At 40.8% G+C, this 16,682-nt stretch overlaps 1 protein-coding gene across 3 annotated transcripts in view; it reads left to right on the top strand.

Moving 5' to 3' along the window:
- Positions 1-16,085, top strand: part of LOC306826196 (low-density lipoprotein receptor-related protein 8-like) — a 90,036-nt gene extending 73,951 nt beyond the window's left edge. The window contains exons 10-17 of one of the 3 annotated variants that reach the window (XM_079347371.1): positions 167-394; positions 2,721-2,839; positions 3,292-3,431; positions 7,974-8,115; positions 8,880-9,032; positions 10,103-10,381; positions 11,349-11,417; positions 13,300-16,085. In XM_079347371.1, the coding sequence (XP_079203497.1) occupies positions 167-394; positions 2,721-2,839; positions 3,292-3,431; positions 7,974-8,115; positions 8,880-9,032; positions 10,103-10,381; positions 11,349-11,417; positions 13,300-13,640 (1,471 nt within the window). In that variant the 3' untranslated portion in view covers positions 13,641-16,085. The remainder of the gene's footprint in view (positions 1-166; positions 395-2,720; positions 2,840-3,291; positions 3,432-7,973; positions 8,116-8,879; positions 9,033-10,102; positions 10,382-11,348; positions 11,418-13,299) is intronic. The other 2 variants (XM_079347370.1, XM_079347369.1) reach the window with 2 other exon arrangements.
- Positions 16,086-16,682: the final 597 nt, after the last annotated feature.

Genomic DNA, 16,682 nt, shown 5'->3' with positions numbered 1-16,682 from the left:
ACTCATTATCAACATATAAGGCCCCACCAGGCAGCCAGCATCCCTCCGCTGTCCATCGATTTTACAATAACTGCTGCCTTGCTGAGGATTACAACTTCCATATTCTCCACCCCTCAAATTCTCCCTCCTTCCCCTCTCTGTCTCTCTCTGTGCCCGCCCCCTCAAGTGCCTTCATCAATGAGGCCAGTGACCCCTCCCAGCAGATACCACTGCTGGATTCGTTCCTGCAGACCCCCGTGGGTTTGGCTCTGGACTGGCTCCAACATAACCTATACTGGACTGACTCCGGGGACAAATCCATCTCTGTGGCCTCAGTGGATGCCACCAAGAGAAGAGTCCTCATCAACACGGACCTGAGCGAGCCACGAGCGATAGCGTTGGACCCCCTAAACGGGTAAGAGAAATGTTTCCTGCCTCCAAGCCAGGTATAAAACTATAAACCTTTTTCATGTTGTTATTGAAATGAAAGCTCATGTGAAGAGTTTTTAGTTGGTAATGAAAACAAATGTAATATTAATAATATTGTGACCTCTATATAAGCCACAAAAGCAAACAATATCATCAGGGACAGGATTGAAGAGTCGGGCGTTATGCACGTGTGGTTGGTTTGCAAGTCCATCATAAAGCAGTGGACTTCCTTGTTTAATCGTGGTTTCGTTCACGTCTCCTGTGGTCAATACTCGGGTATACGTACACCCGAATATTGTAAAAGTACAGTACGTTTCTGGTCAAATGAACCGGACTCTGGGGCAAGCCTAGTTGGATGTGGGCCCCGGGTCCCCACCACCCTACAAGACAGCAGAGGGAGGTTTTCTTTCAGATAACACTACTTACACATGTACAAGAACAAATCAGCACAGAGATAAAATGTGCAACTTTGTCGACTGGGGGAGCCCAAAGTAACACAAACCAAATGTTCCTCACACGCTTCAATATTACAAATGTCGGGATCCATATCTATGGTCTTTTAACTATTAACTACTATTTTTCTAAATTAAAATTTCCTCCAACCATTAGGCTGTACATTACAGATTACAAAGTCTGCAAATAAAAAAAGTAGCAAACCTAGTTTATGATGCTGCCTCTACTCTCTTTTAATATGCAGAAAGATGTACTTATTTCCTCTCTATGTATTTTATTATATTGAAGATGATATTCAATGGAGCCCAGATAAAGATTAGTAAAGTGATTTCAGCCAAAGATTCAAGCATTGAATCAACATAATCCTCTCCTGGGACTCTAATCATGAACATAAGAGAACTGTTGTTGTGTTTGGAAAGGAAAGTAACACACCGGTGACCCATTTAAGCATCCTGACTCAATAGTTTTTTTGAATTTCTGTCCTAGATGATTTCTTCTAATCTGTGAAGCTTTATGAATTTGTGCCAGCTTCTGCAGCTTCTTTGTTCTGGTGATCTGAAGCTGGATGAAAACAAACATGCCCAGAATTAAGTAAACAAGCACAGAGTCAACGCTGAGGCATACGCACGCTGAGATTTACAGCACATTAAAGTCCGACTCACATCCTCAAACACAAATATCTTACTGTGGCACCAAATGACTTTTGTCTTTAAATGTAATAAACATAGAAATGACTGTTTACATCTCTGTGTTGTTACAATGACATCTTTTGAATGTGCTGCTTTGAATACGATGAGCCTACCACAGATCATATTTAATAAAGAATTAACCAACTCATTAAGTGAATTAATACAACCACAGAATTAAATGAAATACATTCCTTATAATTATGACGAATTGGAACAAAAAAAGAGAGAATTTCTGTCAAGTAACTTTAATTAAAGGGTGTTTAAACTTAAACTTAGAAGAAATACATCCAAACCAGACCAATTTACTCTCTGTGAAGTGATCTGGATAATCCATGTTATCAGCTGCTAAATACTGCGCAGTAAAACCAATCAAACATCTGAGAGTCAACAGTGAGGTGGTAATGGTATTTTTTGTGTAAAGATGGAACGGTGATAGTGTTGCTGCATGTGCAGCTCTTCGATGGGATGTGGTGCTGAAACAAAGATCTGCAACAACCAGAAGAAATGTTGTTGGCTTTAAAACGTCTGTTTCACATATCTTACAGATTCTATCCTCAGACATCGAATCAGAGACAGTATGCTTACTGCGTTCGTGTTCAACCTTTAGAAGAGTTACCATTTGACAAAATCCACATCCCAGTGTCTGCTTCTCAGTCTTCTATAAGACGTCTCTGAGATTACCTGAATATTTCAAAGGCAATTTTCAGCAGGACGACTTCTCTGTCATTTTACAGAAAGTTTGTGCAGTCCTCATAAAAAAAATTATAGAAGAATGCTATCTGACTTGCTCGTACCTCAACAATGTTACACAAAGTTACACTCCCTTGAGTCTTGTGGCAGTTTCTTTGTTGTGTGAAAGCAGCCAGACACAGTGCAGAGCAGCACCTACACAGAAACTCACAACTTTCTCAAAGCATGGCAAAGTTCCAGACAAAATGTCGCAACCAGAGCATTATATATTCAGCAGAGCCTGTTGGCACAACAATGTGGGCAGACTAAAGTTCATAATAAATAAAGTGATGAAATCTGACAAAAAAAGGGAAAAAAAGAAAGCATCTCATTATAAACAGAATTACACTTCTTCTATTTCACATTTCCTGCTGAGGCACAGCTGCATTACATGAACACTCCACAATATAACATTAAATCTGCTTCCTTTGTTCAATCCAGCTTCATGTACTGGTCAGACTGGGGCACGCAAGCCAAGATAGAGAAAGCCGGGATGAATGGAGTGGACCGACAGGTGCTGGTGGCTGATAACATTGAATGGCCCAATGGAATCACTCTAGGTGAGAGCACAGCAGTTTTTTTAACACTTTATCTCTTTATTATATGTTACACAAGGTTATATTTGACACTTTTCCTTTAAGCTATTTTGGTATATCTTAAGTTGCCTGAGCTTTGATAACTAAAAGGGAGGGAAAGGTCGGAAGTAATTAAAATAATGAGGATAAATAATTAACAAAGATGGAAAAGTTATCTCAGTTGTTTTTCGAATGACATTGAAGGAGAGTCATAACATATAGATTGAAAAAGTACAATTTAAACTGCTATTATAGTGACAACCTGACATTTTGAAAGTAATCAATAGAACCTACAGGGATGGGCTGGTCAGAGTGCATCAGTGCTTACCGCAAACACAATCAATTTCTACTCAGCTTGGAAAGTCTTGTGTGTGTGTGTGTGTGTGTGTGCGTGTGTGCGTGTGTGCGTGTGTGCGTGTGTGTGTTGTCTGTCTCAGATGTAGCCAACAGGCGTCTGTTCTGGGTGGATTCAAAGCTGCACCTGATAGCCAGTGTGGACCTGAACGGAGCTCACCGCAGGACACACATGTCGTCCTCAGAGAGACTGGGACATCCCTATGCTCTGGCTGTCTTTGAGGTTTGTGTGTGACACATTTTAAAGATTTCTGTCTTCTTGTGCACATCTCATCATATCCACATGTTCTCCATCCGGCTCACGGCAGCTTGCAGTGTGACAGGGAGTTAGTAATGAGAGTTAAATTCAGTTTCCTGTACATTATGGGCCTGATTTACTAAAGGTTTGAATGTCTTAAAACGTGTGCTACCGCCAACAAAAAAACAGCTGATCTGCTAACGGCACACAGTGAGGATTGCATCTTTGGCATGTTTACTTTAATGAATATGCAAGATTCTGCCCCAGCGAGCAAAATACAGGGAGGAGAAAATCCAAAGAAGTTAAGTTAGTACAAACATTGTGATTTTCCAAGTCTGGCAAAAAATGCGGCGATTGTGACAGTGTCTGAATTTAACACCTTTGAAAGGAACGTGTTAATCCAAGAGCCCAGTGTTACACACAACAGGCTCTAGTTGTTGTAGTTAGGAGGAGACATAGGATCAATAAAAGAAGGTATAAAGATCTCTCTTCCCTCACAAATGCTTGAATGGCAGAAAAAATAAATGTATTTTTCATTTTTCTTCAATATTATTTCACAAAGAGAAACACCATGATAAACGAATATAACTGAATATTCACAGCCTCTGCATTCTGAAAAATTTCTCCCTCTTCTCGCCAACATTATAGTTCATACTGACGGATTTCCTTTTTCTTGTGTTGCGTGTCTCTCCCCCAGCTCATCCCCTCCGATGCGCTCCTCTTCTAATCATTCTTGTCTCCTCCCTCTTCAACCTCCCCTTAACACTGCTTGTACCCCCATCTTCGATACCTCTTGCAAGGGCATTTATGGACATAGCGCTGACAAGCTGTCTGCTGCGCCCTCGCACCTCCTGCGCAATGTGTAAAGACTTAATTAAAAGATGGAGGGAAAAAAGAGAGGCCCTGTTGAATATCCAGTTTTTCTTTCTTTCAAATCTACTTTTTGTTATTTCCAAATGTATCTGCTATAACTTGAAAATACTATGCATCCTGCTTTCTATCCAAACTCTCTGTGACGTAAACCAGTAGAACACACACAATCCTGACATAAATGACGCCACCGGGTTTGCACCTGTTATCATTCACATAACATTTCTTTTTTAGATCACCCGCAAAACATCCATAAACCAAATGTGTAATTTTTTTGAGTGAACACGCAATTTAGTACTCTTTAATTGGGATCTTAATAAATCAGACCCTATGCATGTATGTGTCCTGTGGTCTGTTTGCCCTAATGGGTTTGACTAGCAGAGCATACTAAACAGAGAACAGCCACAGGGAGGAGATAGCCCAAAGGCTCAACACGCTTGTGTTTGGGCCCTTAGCCAACCTTCCAGTTCTCTGTGATATGTCATGGTGGCCATCAGAGAAACTTCTGGTTTTGTGCTAAAAAATCCTTCAAGTTCTCCCTTCTGGTGTCTTTGTTGTGCTTGTTCTTGTGTAGACGCATGCATATGCTTACACGCTCTTGTCTCCGAAAATCCGTGCCGTCGCCACTGCAGCACGAGTCTCAGACAGCTGCAGATGGGTGCTAAACACATCACCCAGGTGGTCTACTCCCAAGGGAGACACCTCTCAAGGGTATCTGGTCTCAGGGGGATCAGGGCAGCAGGTTTTTTTTATGGCAGCGGACCAGTTTTTAAGTCTAACCACAAACATGGAGTTTAATGCTACGAAATAAGAAAAATTTACCTTTGCAGGTTTGTTCTGAAAGGAGGTAAAATGAAAAGAACCATGATCATGTTTATCTTTTAAAATGTTCCAAATTTACTTTGACTGAAACTGCGCTTGACTCAGTGTCAAAGAACATTATTTGAAGTTGTGTGAGTTATGTCCTCATGCCCTAATTTTTATTTTAAAACTCAGGATTGACTGTTTTGTCGACACAATATAAAACATTCACAAATAAAAGCACACAGCAGAGGCCATCCTCTCCTTCTTTTGCCCTCTCCACTTTCATAAAATGTGAGGATAAACAGGCATGTGTAGTTCTTTCCCTTCATGACATCACAAAGGGCAGGAATCCCTCCTCCAAGTAGGTGACATCCCACAGCTAACAGTGTGTTCGGCCCTCTGAGTCCGCCTTCTTACTGTAAACAAAAGAACATGGTGCAAGAAAGCCCGAGCCACATCCCCTCCCCTATTAGAGAGGGGCGTGGTCAGACACAGCTCATTTAAAGCTACAGACACAGAAACAGCCTGTTCTGAGCACACAGAGGGGTTTATAGGTATGATCAAATACAGGATGAGAGTGGATTTTTAATAGGGATGTTAATGGTTAATGGTTAATTGTTAATCGATTAATTTATAACTAAATCTCTCAAGCATCCCATGACATGTTGAGCAGTTGTATAAGTAGAATTAATAATTAAAGTTTAGTTTAGTTTTTTAGTTTATTAGTTTATTTGTCAGGGACAATGTACAAAATACATTAATCTTTCGAAAATATGCTTTGTACCAGATTTAGCGAATGCTAGTTTCCATCTGCTGTCCCCGGGCAGGTGCACACAGGATTAAAACATGACATTACAAATAACTGTCAGTAGCACAAAACAAATACATGCAGTAGTCATTTAAAAGCAGTAGTCATTTAAAACTAATCAGATGGTTTCTTTTCCAGAAAACCATCACAGCCTAAAAACTGTTAATTAATTAATATTTTAAGTTTTACGTTTTTTACTATGTTAATTAATATTAACACAGTAAAAAACTTTAGCAACAAAATTACATGCGTAAAATTTAAGTGCGCTGATGCTGACACAGCTGATTATTGAGAAGGTGTTTCTTTAGGTTTCTAGAGAAGTTATTAAGATCCACAGACAGCTTCAGACTATCAGGAAGTTGATTCCATTGTTGAATAGATTTAAATGAAAAGGCTGTCTGTGCAAATACAGAGGACCTCTTTGGGACGGCACAGTTTCTGCGAGTGGTGGAGCGGGATGTTCGGGTCGTTTGTTCAGAATAAAGTTTTATGAATTCTTTCATTGAGGGTGGAGCAGTATTGTTAACAATTTTGAAAACGGTTCTTAGATTTGTATATTGAATTACATTGTCAAAACTTAATACGTTATATTTATTGAGAATATTGCAGTGATGATGGCGAAGGGCTTTTCTATCAAGCACCTTTAATGCCTGATTGTAGACAGATCTGAGTTGTTTGATTGTGGTCTCATTGGCCTGAGACCAACAGGACAAACAGTTTATCCATTGATAAATCGATCATCACTTATCGATCATCAAAGTTATCTCAGCACACCTAATAAAAAGAACAGATTCAGACCATATTCTACGTGTTACAAAATAAAACTATCTTTAGGGTTGAGCTGTAGGTTTGAGCACAACCTTGTATAATTGTTCGACTGTACTCTGCTGTCATTCGACTCCGCAGGCAGCTCTGTAGTGTACATTACAAAATGATGATAAATCCCCTCTGGTGGGAAACATAATCGATCTGGGGCCTCTCTGCTCTCTGCCCTGTTGTGACTACAAGGTGACCTTCCTGTTCAGGATGTTCAACACACACCGGCTCTGTCTTATTGAGTGTTGTAGTGAACATCACATTACCATCTCGGTCTGACTCAGTGACTGACTCAACGCAAACACACACACACACACACACACACACACACACACACACACACAAACACTGTCTCTCATTTGGCTATATTAATCTGTAGTTTCTACGGCAACCTCAGAATATATTGGCTGCCTTTCATCACTATGTTAAAACTGGTGAGGGAGTGAAATAAGGAACAAAGTAAACTATAACTAACGTTACTAAACAAAAAACACTGTTGAATTTTGCCTTTGAGACAATTCTATATAGGATGTATTTTAATCATGTAAAGCTAATAAAATCCTATAAAAAGATACACTGGTAAGATGGCATCTTTTAAATAGTGTGACAGTCTACTTTATATGCTGTAGTTCGCTCTTTCACTGATGCTCCCGTTGGATAGATATAGAATTATTTCTCAGTTAAACCTCTGCAAGTTTATTTCCTTGATGCATTTATCCCCTCACATTATTTGCAGTACATGTCAAATTAACTCACTTTCTCTTCTACAAGAGATAATCAATGAGACTTTGTGTGACACAAAACATTTATCAGTGCATATTTCACTGGCGCTAATTTTCTCTCTCTCTTGTTTTTCCTCAAATAAATTAGAGTCGTGAGTGAATACGCTGCATATACAGCTGTTAGTTCTGTTTCCTCTCCCACATCGTTCATCTTGTGTTTCTGCTCTCTGTTCAGCAAGTTTTTTTTGTGGTCTGTATTCAAATGTTTCTTCTATTTTCATTATTTTTCATTCACCAATGTCCTCACACGAAAACAAAGATTTTGTTTTCAAGTTGAAGGACTCCTGAACATATACGACTTTAAATACAAACTGCATCATTTATCATTGAGTCTTGGTTGAGTTTCTTTTTTACTCCTGGGTCGTAGCCCAGCGGCCCCCTGCTCTGCCTGACTTCTGAGATACTCATAATAAAAATGATAAAATCCTAATCTTCCCTATCTTTCAGGATCGTATCTACTGGACTGACAGAGACAGAGCGGCGGTCTTCATGGCGAACAGGTTGACAGGTCAGGATATCCAGACGCTGGCAGAAAACCTTAACGACCCCCACGACATCGTAGTCTTCCACCAGCTCCGACAGCCCCAAGGTGCGTGTGTCCTAAATGAAAGGCAATTTACATGCACGTCTGTACTGTTCACTCTCTTCCTCTCTCTGTGATTCTACAAGCTGAGTCGCATCTCTGTGACCAAGTTTCCCGCAGTGGGTCCATGCCAGACCAGCACATGAATAAATGATGTTGAGACGTGTGACTGCAGCAGGGTGATCAAAGCATCAGGAGCAGCAGAACACTCACACATCTGTCATAAACTCTGCCTCCAACCTGCTTTTCTTTTAGGACAATCTAGGTTTGATTTGAACTGAACAGAGCTTTAAATCATGAATGTGATGCTGGTGTTTCCATTCGTTCATGTCGGTTTCCATAAATATATCAGGCCTGTCTCTTTTGGTGTCTTCCCTCCACTGAGTAGTCCATACAAAGTTATATTTACATCTTTCACTGTTTTTCATCACCTGTCTTTGATGGTTTATAAACAAGACTGGCTTGAACACAGTGGAGTCGTATTTGGCACAGCTGCAAAGGAACTAGTTAATATTTACAGCCAGTATCTGTAAGTCACCAGATGTTATTCTTTGTATACTCCTAGTTTTTGTTTACACATAGTGAATGGCGTTTCTTAAAGGAAATAAATCAGTGTATTCACAGAGGAGGGATCAACAAAATGTCCAAAACATCATTCTGACTCTCTGCTGTCTCCAAATGTTGAAAAAGTGATAATCCTATTTTTAAAACAATCCCTGTGTAATTCCATGTCTCAGTGTCTCTCTCTGTCTTTTTGTCTCTGTCTCCAGGCCCTGACAGCTGTAATCTGGGTAGCGTGGCCAATGGAGGCTGTGAGTACTTGTGTCTGAAGGCTCCACAGATTACAGAACACTCGCCCAAATACACCTGCGCCTGCCCCGACGGACAGGACCTGGGCCCCGATATGAGGGGCTGTGTGCCAGGTGAGCCTGTTTATTGAGAGTAATTAATGATCAATGAAACCTAATAGAATTTGTCGGTCAGACAGCACAGTGCTTAGCGGGCAGATGATTAGATTCTGCTTCACTTAAGACAGACCTTTTTTCAGAGGAGGAACTTTAAAGATGTTCTCTACTTCAATAAAAACATTATACCCAAATATGTAAGACTTTTTGGGTTAGTGCTGACACATGTGATAGATTACTTTTCTTCACAGTAACAGAATGATGACGTAAAACTTAGTAAAAAAGTTAAAAATCATCATCCCGTATGTAATTGGATCAATTGTATCCAAACTGTGCTTAAACATGTATGACCTGGTTGTCCTGCATGTCCTGTGTATTTCCTTGTTACAGCTTAACCATTTCACTGATAATAATCATTGTTTGGTCTTTTATCTGTATTGTCTTGTTTTATTTAATGTAGCACTGTTTTCATCTCGTTGTTTTTCATTACTGGCTTTAATGAACTTTAGCATAGAGGAAGAGTTTGGTAGAAATTGTGTAAACAATCAACATTGTATCTGTAGTCGGTAGTAATTAATGATAAATTATTAACTATGAACCCCCCCCCCCCCAAGCAACAGTAATTTAACCTCTGATTAAAAGATGGTTGCTAAGCAACACATATATGGGCCGGCACTGTGTAGTGTAATGTGATTCATCACAACATCTAAAGAACAAATGCTTTCTTGTGCTCATACATTTAGAACACATTGTTGTTTTATGATAATGGTACATTGTTGATGAAGGAGAGGTGAAGTCAGTAATTCCAAACAAAATGATTCTGATTAAAAGAAGGTTGATAGTAAGAAGTACTCTAATCTTCCAGTCAGTCAAAGCCAAGTTAACATTTCCTGACTGGAGCTTCCTTTTTAAAGGATAGATTGTGTATATTGTGTACATTTAAAATCATTTTCTCTTTAGTATTTACTTGAAAGAGTATTTATGCAAAGTCTTCAAGGTTACTGAGAAAGGACAGATTTGAAATCACACTTCCAGGTGTTCCAACACATCTACAATAACATCTGTCATCTTCTCTTCTTTAATTCCAGGAGCACCAAGAAACGACACAACGCCCACATATTCGCCTCCGTCTGACGCTAGCTCGCCTGTTACTGAAGACTTCCCACCTCCCTCAGGCGGGGTTTCTCAGGCAGATGCCACCCCCCACTTAACCACAGCCCCCTCTGGTGCCCCCGACTCCCTTACAACGCTCTCTAGCCTAAAGCCTCTTTCATCACAAGCATCAAAGGCTCTGGGCTCCCACTCCACAGCCACCGCTATGGTCGCATCTACCACATCGGCAGGGGACAGCAGCGTCTCTCAACACTGTGAGTGAGCTGTGTATAAAAGAATCATGTGTATTTCATCTGCCTGTATGTAAAGACACTAAATACTTTAAAGAGGTTTTCTTAAAACTGCTCACAAACCGACCGAAATGAATACCGATGTCTCTTTAAGACCCACAAAGACGTTCAGCAAGAAAATCATCAATTCTTTATGTTACATTCTAATTTGTTGATAACACTGCCACGGGTTAGGTGTCAGATGAGTTGATATAGAGCATGGTAAGGCGTCCCATGAACAGACCACAGGCGTCTTCTTCCGATGTCAATCTGGCAGACTTTTACATTCAAAACACAGGTCCCTTTTCACCTTATTGTCCTCATCTCCTGCTAACTATCACATCATAGAGTCCTTCTCGTCCACATAATGTAGCTCAACCTCATTCTCGCTGTAATGATGACACTAAAATGAATGACGCACAGCTGACTTTAAAAGGAGTGATGAATCTTGCCTTGAAAGTGTGGCCTTCTCTCTGTAAAGTGCTCTTTGTGTAACCCATTGTGTGAGTGACGGCACGTGTGTGTGGCTGTGTATAACTGTTTATGAGTATGTAATAGATAAAAGAGTGTTAAATGTGAAGTGACAAAGGAGTGCTAATGAAGTGTAGAGGGTGAGGGGTAGTGTCAAGGTCACTCAGACAAATGCCATAAACTCGTCATTTTTCTCACCTTCAGTCATTTTTACTGTAACGTCTTTCTCACTATCTGTCTCTTTCACACTCACAGCCATGTATGCATGAACACCCGCCTGCTATGTTTTATCTCCGGCTCTCCTGTCCTGCCTCCCCTGCTTATCTCTCACTCTATTTCTCGGGCATTTTTATATCCTGTGAGCTTTCTCCCTCTCATCCTCTCAAACTCTTCTGTCTTTTCTTGCTCTAACTTCTCTAATTCCTTTCTCTCTCTCTCTCTCTCTCTCTCTCTCTCTCTCTCTCGCCCCGTCTCTCTTCAGCTGGAAGCGAACATTTCCTCCTGGGCGAGAACCTGACAGTGGCTGTTTTGGGGGTTGTCATCCCCATTGGTAAGTCACTTGGCGACCTTTTTGTCTTTGTGTGTACGTCCACGTTTGAGGTTCTGCAGAGCTGCATTGAGCTGCTGTCTACCTGCACCCTAAGGCCTCTCTGTTTGTAGTCCATTCACACTGACCCTGCTGTGGCAGGACGAGAGAAGCCTGGCATACAGGTCTTCTCGGCGAGGTTTCTCGAAGTCATTTTCTATGTGCGTCTGACATTGCTGCGTCCCTGCATTATTCACATCACGCTGTGTTGTTGTGTTGGGTTACGCTACTGGCCTGTCAGTAATCGTTTTGTCTCTGTGTAGTAAGGATACTATAATACAAGAGGAAAGCAAGGACAGGGTTGGTGCACCTAAACAACTGCAGTTTTTCTCTTTGTTACCAGCAGTATGCAGCCAATCACACAGTTTAGTAATATGAGCACGTTAAGCCCGTTTGTAATGTTATTACCCTCTTCTGTTGTTGCACAGCATATATTCACTTAACAGCAGCAGATATACTCAACTCACACTAGTTGTTTTAATACAGTATAGAGCTACAGTGGATAGTACTTTGAGTTAAAGAAGCATTCAGTCACTAATATAACTGTTCATAATGTATCTTACATATTATTGTCTTTCATACAGTTTGATTTAACTCGAGCCCGAGCGATTAACTGGCCAGTCAGCCAATAATATCAGAGGATTTAGCATCTCTAATAAGTGTTGGTATTGGGTCCTTTTATAGCAGATATGCTCCAATATTACTAAATGTATTCACTAGTCAAAAAACATTTAATTTGAGTGCCATTGTATTACACTAACAATGAAGCAGAGTGTGCTAATGGATTACAACAAGCATTATCAGCCTTCAGAGTGTGGAGCGGTGAGGCACGTACATGTGCAGCTACTTTCCAGTTGACCATCTTGTCTTAATTATTTATCTTTTCCACAAATGTTTGATTACTGCATTTGAGCGATCGGTGCGATCCATGTGTATACCCTATATCTAAAAGAGAAAGACGAGTGTGCGCACATTTAAGCAAAATGCATACAGGCGCAGGGGAAAAAAGGCATAAAGTGCAGATAAAAGAGAAATACGTCGACACACTGTTCATCTTTTAATGAGCAACTTACAGCAATTAATGGCAACGTTTACATCCAAAGGGTCTTCTTCAGGCAAATATGGGAGGAGACAAACAGTGTTTAGCAATCTGCAAAACAATCATAATCAATTGTTGAACAGACACAACAGGGACAATAAATACAACAGCTACAAGAGGGTGGCATAATATACCCCAGGAAGCAGAAATACTGTCAAAATACATAATATTAAAAAAATACACTATTTGAAAACTTTTTGGTAGTTATATTTTGAACAAAGATTTGATCTCCCAGAGGTTTTGTGAGACGTAGCTTTTAGATAATAATGCTACGAAAAATGTTCTCATAGGAGGAAAAAGCTCAAATTTAGAAAAAGAAGAAAAAGAAAGAAAATAAGACATCAATAAACCATGGGAGCTTTATTGGAGCTTTAATGCTTTACTTCAATAATGCAGTAATCAATCCCATTACTTATTCAAGGACACTTTCTTTGAGGATGATGTTATTTAATAGTTTAGATTGTCCTCCCTGAGGATAGTTAAAAACTAATCTGCTCCACTGTCAGCCCTCTGATGATGTTTTGGTTCGATTCATGAGTGACGCAACTTTCACCCGATGTTTAACCGAGCCACCCACCCACACACACACACACACAACCTCTATGCCACTGCCCCCTGACCCCTCTGTCCCCCTGCATGCCTGTTGTGCTCCTCTCTGTGCCTCTCATTTCACGCCATGGACTTGGTCTGCCTCGTTAACGCTGCCCCCTTCCCATGTCCCTGCCGCTGTGTGTTAAACGCATGCAGTTCCTATTGTTGCCACAGTGGTGTTCGGCCTGGTGTGCACCGGAGTCTACCTGGTTTGGCGGAACTGGCGACGCAATTCCACCAAGAGCATGAACTTCGACAACCCTGTCTACCGCAAGACTACCGGCGAGGGCGAGGAGGATGAGATCCACATCGGACGGACTGACGGCATGGGACACCATGCGCACCATCACCCATACCCACAGGGCGTCAACATGGGAGTTGTTGGAGCAGGAGGCGGCACCTGCCCGCAATTCATAGCCCTGCCACTAGGAGGCAGCATGCCCGATCCAGGGACTCACTGGTACACGGAGCAACCTATGCTCTCTACCACAAAGTGACAAACAAGAGCGGAAACCAGGTGAAGATGGCCGCTCAGGCACACGCACACAGAGAGAGGTCAGGGGTCACTTGGACTAAGTTTGCTTAAAGGGAGAAAGAACATATCATACAGTTTTACATGCAGCCATTCACAGCCAATGTCCTATATGCCAAACTCTATTTGAAAAACAGCTGATTTAATGACACAAACATTGTTACTTTTAAAAACACTTACCTTTTTCTGTGCTTCAGCTGGATTCTCTCTGGGAAAAGTTGAGATTTAATTCATCAGTGTGTTTTGATGTGTTCCCAATATCGACCTGAACTGAATTATGGAGTTGAACTGGTTCCTCTTTTGAGTCTTTTGCATTGATCATGAGTGAGGTGTGTGCTGCGTGTCTTATATTTTGTGACGAGGCTCGTGCCTGCTTCTGTTTCATCCTCAGTGTATTAGTTTGTGTAATTCCTGGTGGGCCACTGGGAGCTCTGGGAGAACTGTTTGGGAGAGTGAGCTCTGAAACTGGGACAGCACCTGCGTTGATGGGACAATCTGTACAGATTCATGTTAAAGTCAACCACAAATGTGATAGATCCAAAAAGGTTTAATTGTTTCATGTTTAATTTCCAGATTGGTTTTAAGGAAGGGCTACAATGTGCTTTCTCTCTGGTTCAGGAACAAGCCTTTAATGGTGAGTTAGCTGAGTGCGGCTTTAACACAGCTGATTTGAGGGGTTATGTTTTCATATGACCTCCAAACCTCCAGAGATTTAGGAGAGTGCATCAGGTTTGTGCACTGGAAAGAAGTAAAAGGAGGCCAGAACCTTTTGTAGGCCTTTGTTGTCGTAGCGCAGAGAGGATGAGAGGTTGAGATATTTTAAGTGAGACTTCTGTCGTCTTTATTGTAGCTTGTTTAGGTGTTCAATGGTTTGAGAAAAGCAATAGACTGCAGCTTTTAGTTGGGCTGCGGAATTATCTTGTTCACAAAACCCCCTTGAGTGTTAAGAATTTTATTTGATCACCCACCTTTGACTGTGACTAATGCACACATGAACACACACAGGGGTGCAGTGATAGCAAATTCCCACTGTTCTCCAGAGGACAGAGACAACTTGCACTTGCCCTCTGAAAAAAAAAAACACAAACCGCATGCATAATTGCCCACCAGCTAACAATGCAGCCATTCATTGTTTTAGGCAAAACACACACATGATTGCACACACACACACACACACACACAAACAAAAGCAAGCTAGATACCGTAGCCCACTGTAGAGTCCCTGAGAAGGCGGATATCTGAGCAGACAATTTGGATGGCTCCGTGTGGGAGGGCCCAGCTGGTGGCTGCACAGTGAAAAAGACCCATCATGTGATGTAACCACCAAAACTGAAATCTGACTGTGATGTAACGAAGCCAAATTGACAGAGAACACGTTTAATGCCCGTTTAGTCCAGTCATTAACACTGTTTATTTATAGACCTTTAAAGTCTGTTTGTGTGTGTGTGTGTGTGTGTGTGTGTGTGTGTGTGCGTGTGTTCATTTTTATGCATGTGAGTGATGCTGTTCATCCCACAGCCATATATGAAACTGTTTTGTATGCTCTTTGTTGCACAACCCTCGTTGAATGCCTTCTTTATTGTGTACTGCATGGACGAAAAACATGTGTGTGGATACACAGGTGTGTAAGAGTGTACGTGGGTGTGTGTGTGTGTGTGTGTGTGTGTGTGTGTGTGTGTGTGTGTGTGTGTGTGTGTGTGTGAGACACTTGAGAGTTTTGAGGGAGCTTTTTGATTCATTGATTTGTAAATATGTTTTCATAGGGTTTTTGATAATGTATTATACAACTATGTAAAAGAGAAGCTGTACATAAGATTTTAGATAAAGTGTTGACAGGTATATTAATTTATTTGTATAAAAGGAGAGCACTGCATTCCCTGATTGTAAGAAGTCTGAATTTTTCCACCAAAGTGGTTTGTGTTGTTTCTTGCTGTGCATCATTTAGCATCTTCTTCATGTGGAAAAACCCTTTTTTTCTTCGTACACTCACGTAAACATGGTGACCCCTTACCCTTTTGCAATGAATCCCAACCTTAGTGTTAAAGAGATGATGGATTTTTGTTTCTTTGTGCCTTTTGCTTTTACTTTTTTTCCATTTTCTTGAAGTGTTTTTCACGAAAAGGACAGGACAGGGATCAGCCAACTGTACATGCAAAGATGAACTGTATAAAACCAAACTGGTTCCACCTTTTGATTATCTGTAATGGATTACTTTTGAATATCTCTCTATATTGATATATAAAATCTGACTGAAAATGTCTTCAATGTGTATGCTCTTTTATTTCCTTTCTACAAAACAGAGAATATCACAAGTACAGGATATTTGCCTTTGTTTACAAATGTCTTCCAGAGGAAAGCTGTTCATTCTGACCAGCTGAGATAATGGTATGGAAGGCTTACCATCCTACCTGCCTGCAGTGTGAACATGTTGCTCAAGAATGGCAGAAAAGGTAGATTTATGCCTTTGGGAGAGGGGCATAATATGTCTTACTCCTGCTTGTTTCTCTACAGTTACCATCTCCAGATTTAACAATAGGCCAAGAGTGTGTGATGATATGTGCGTTTAAACAAATGGTTAAAAAGATCCATTCCATTAGATCTTTGCATTTTTTAGCCCCCAACTAATTATTGTTTTTGTTTCTTGGGTCCAAAAAGGAACTTCCTCTCCAGTCTTCAGTTAACTAAATGCACCAAATTACAGTTTGCCAAGAGCTAGCAAAGTTTTCATCAGCAGACCATTTGAAGGTACTGCAGTATTAACACTCCTCCTGAATGTATTGTACTTGCTCATCAAGTCAAGCTTCAACAGATAGGCTGCTGCTCCTAACAGTATGTTTTTAAAGTCCCTTCTGCCTGAGCTGCCTTTTACGTTCATCCGCTTACGAACTGATTCATTAGCAGACAGACCAACAGTGATGGATAAATCTCGTCCATTATCATTATTGAAATGAAGCAGGAATAATAGCTCTAGACTCCTGCTTGTTGTACCAGACCCCATTAGGATATT

Source organism: Symphodus melops, assembly GCF_947650265.1.
Source record: "Symphodus melops genome assembly, chromosome: 7".
Lineage (NCBI taxonomy): Eukaryota > Metazoa > Chordata > Actinopteri > Labriformes > Labridae > Symphodus > Symphodus melops.
This window is presented reverse-complemented; position numbering and strand designations above follow the sequence as displayed.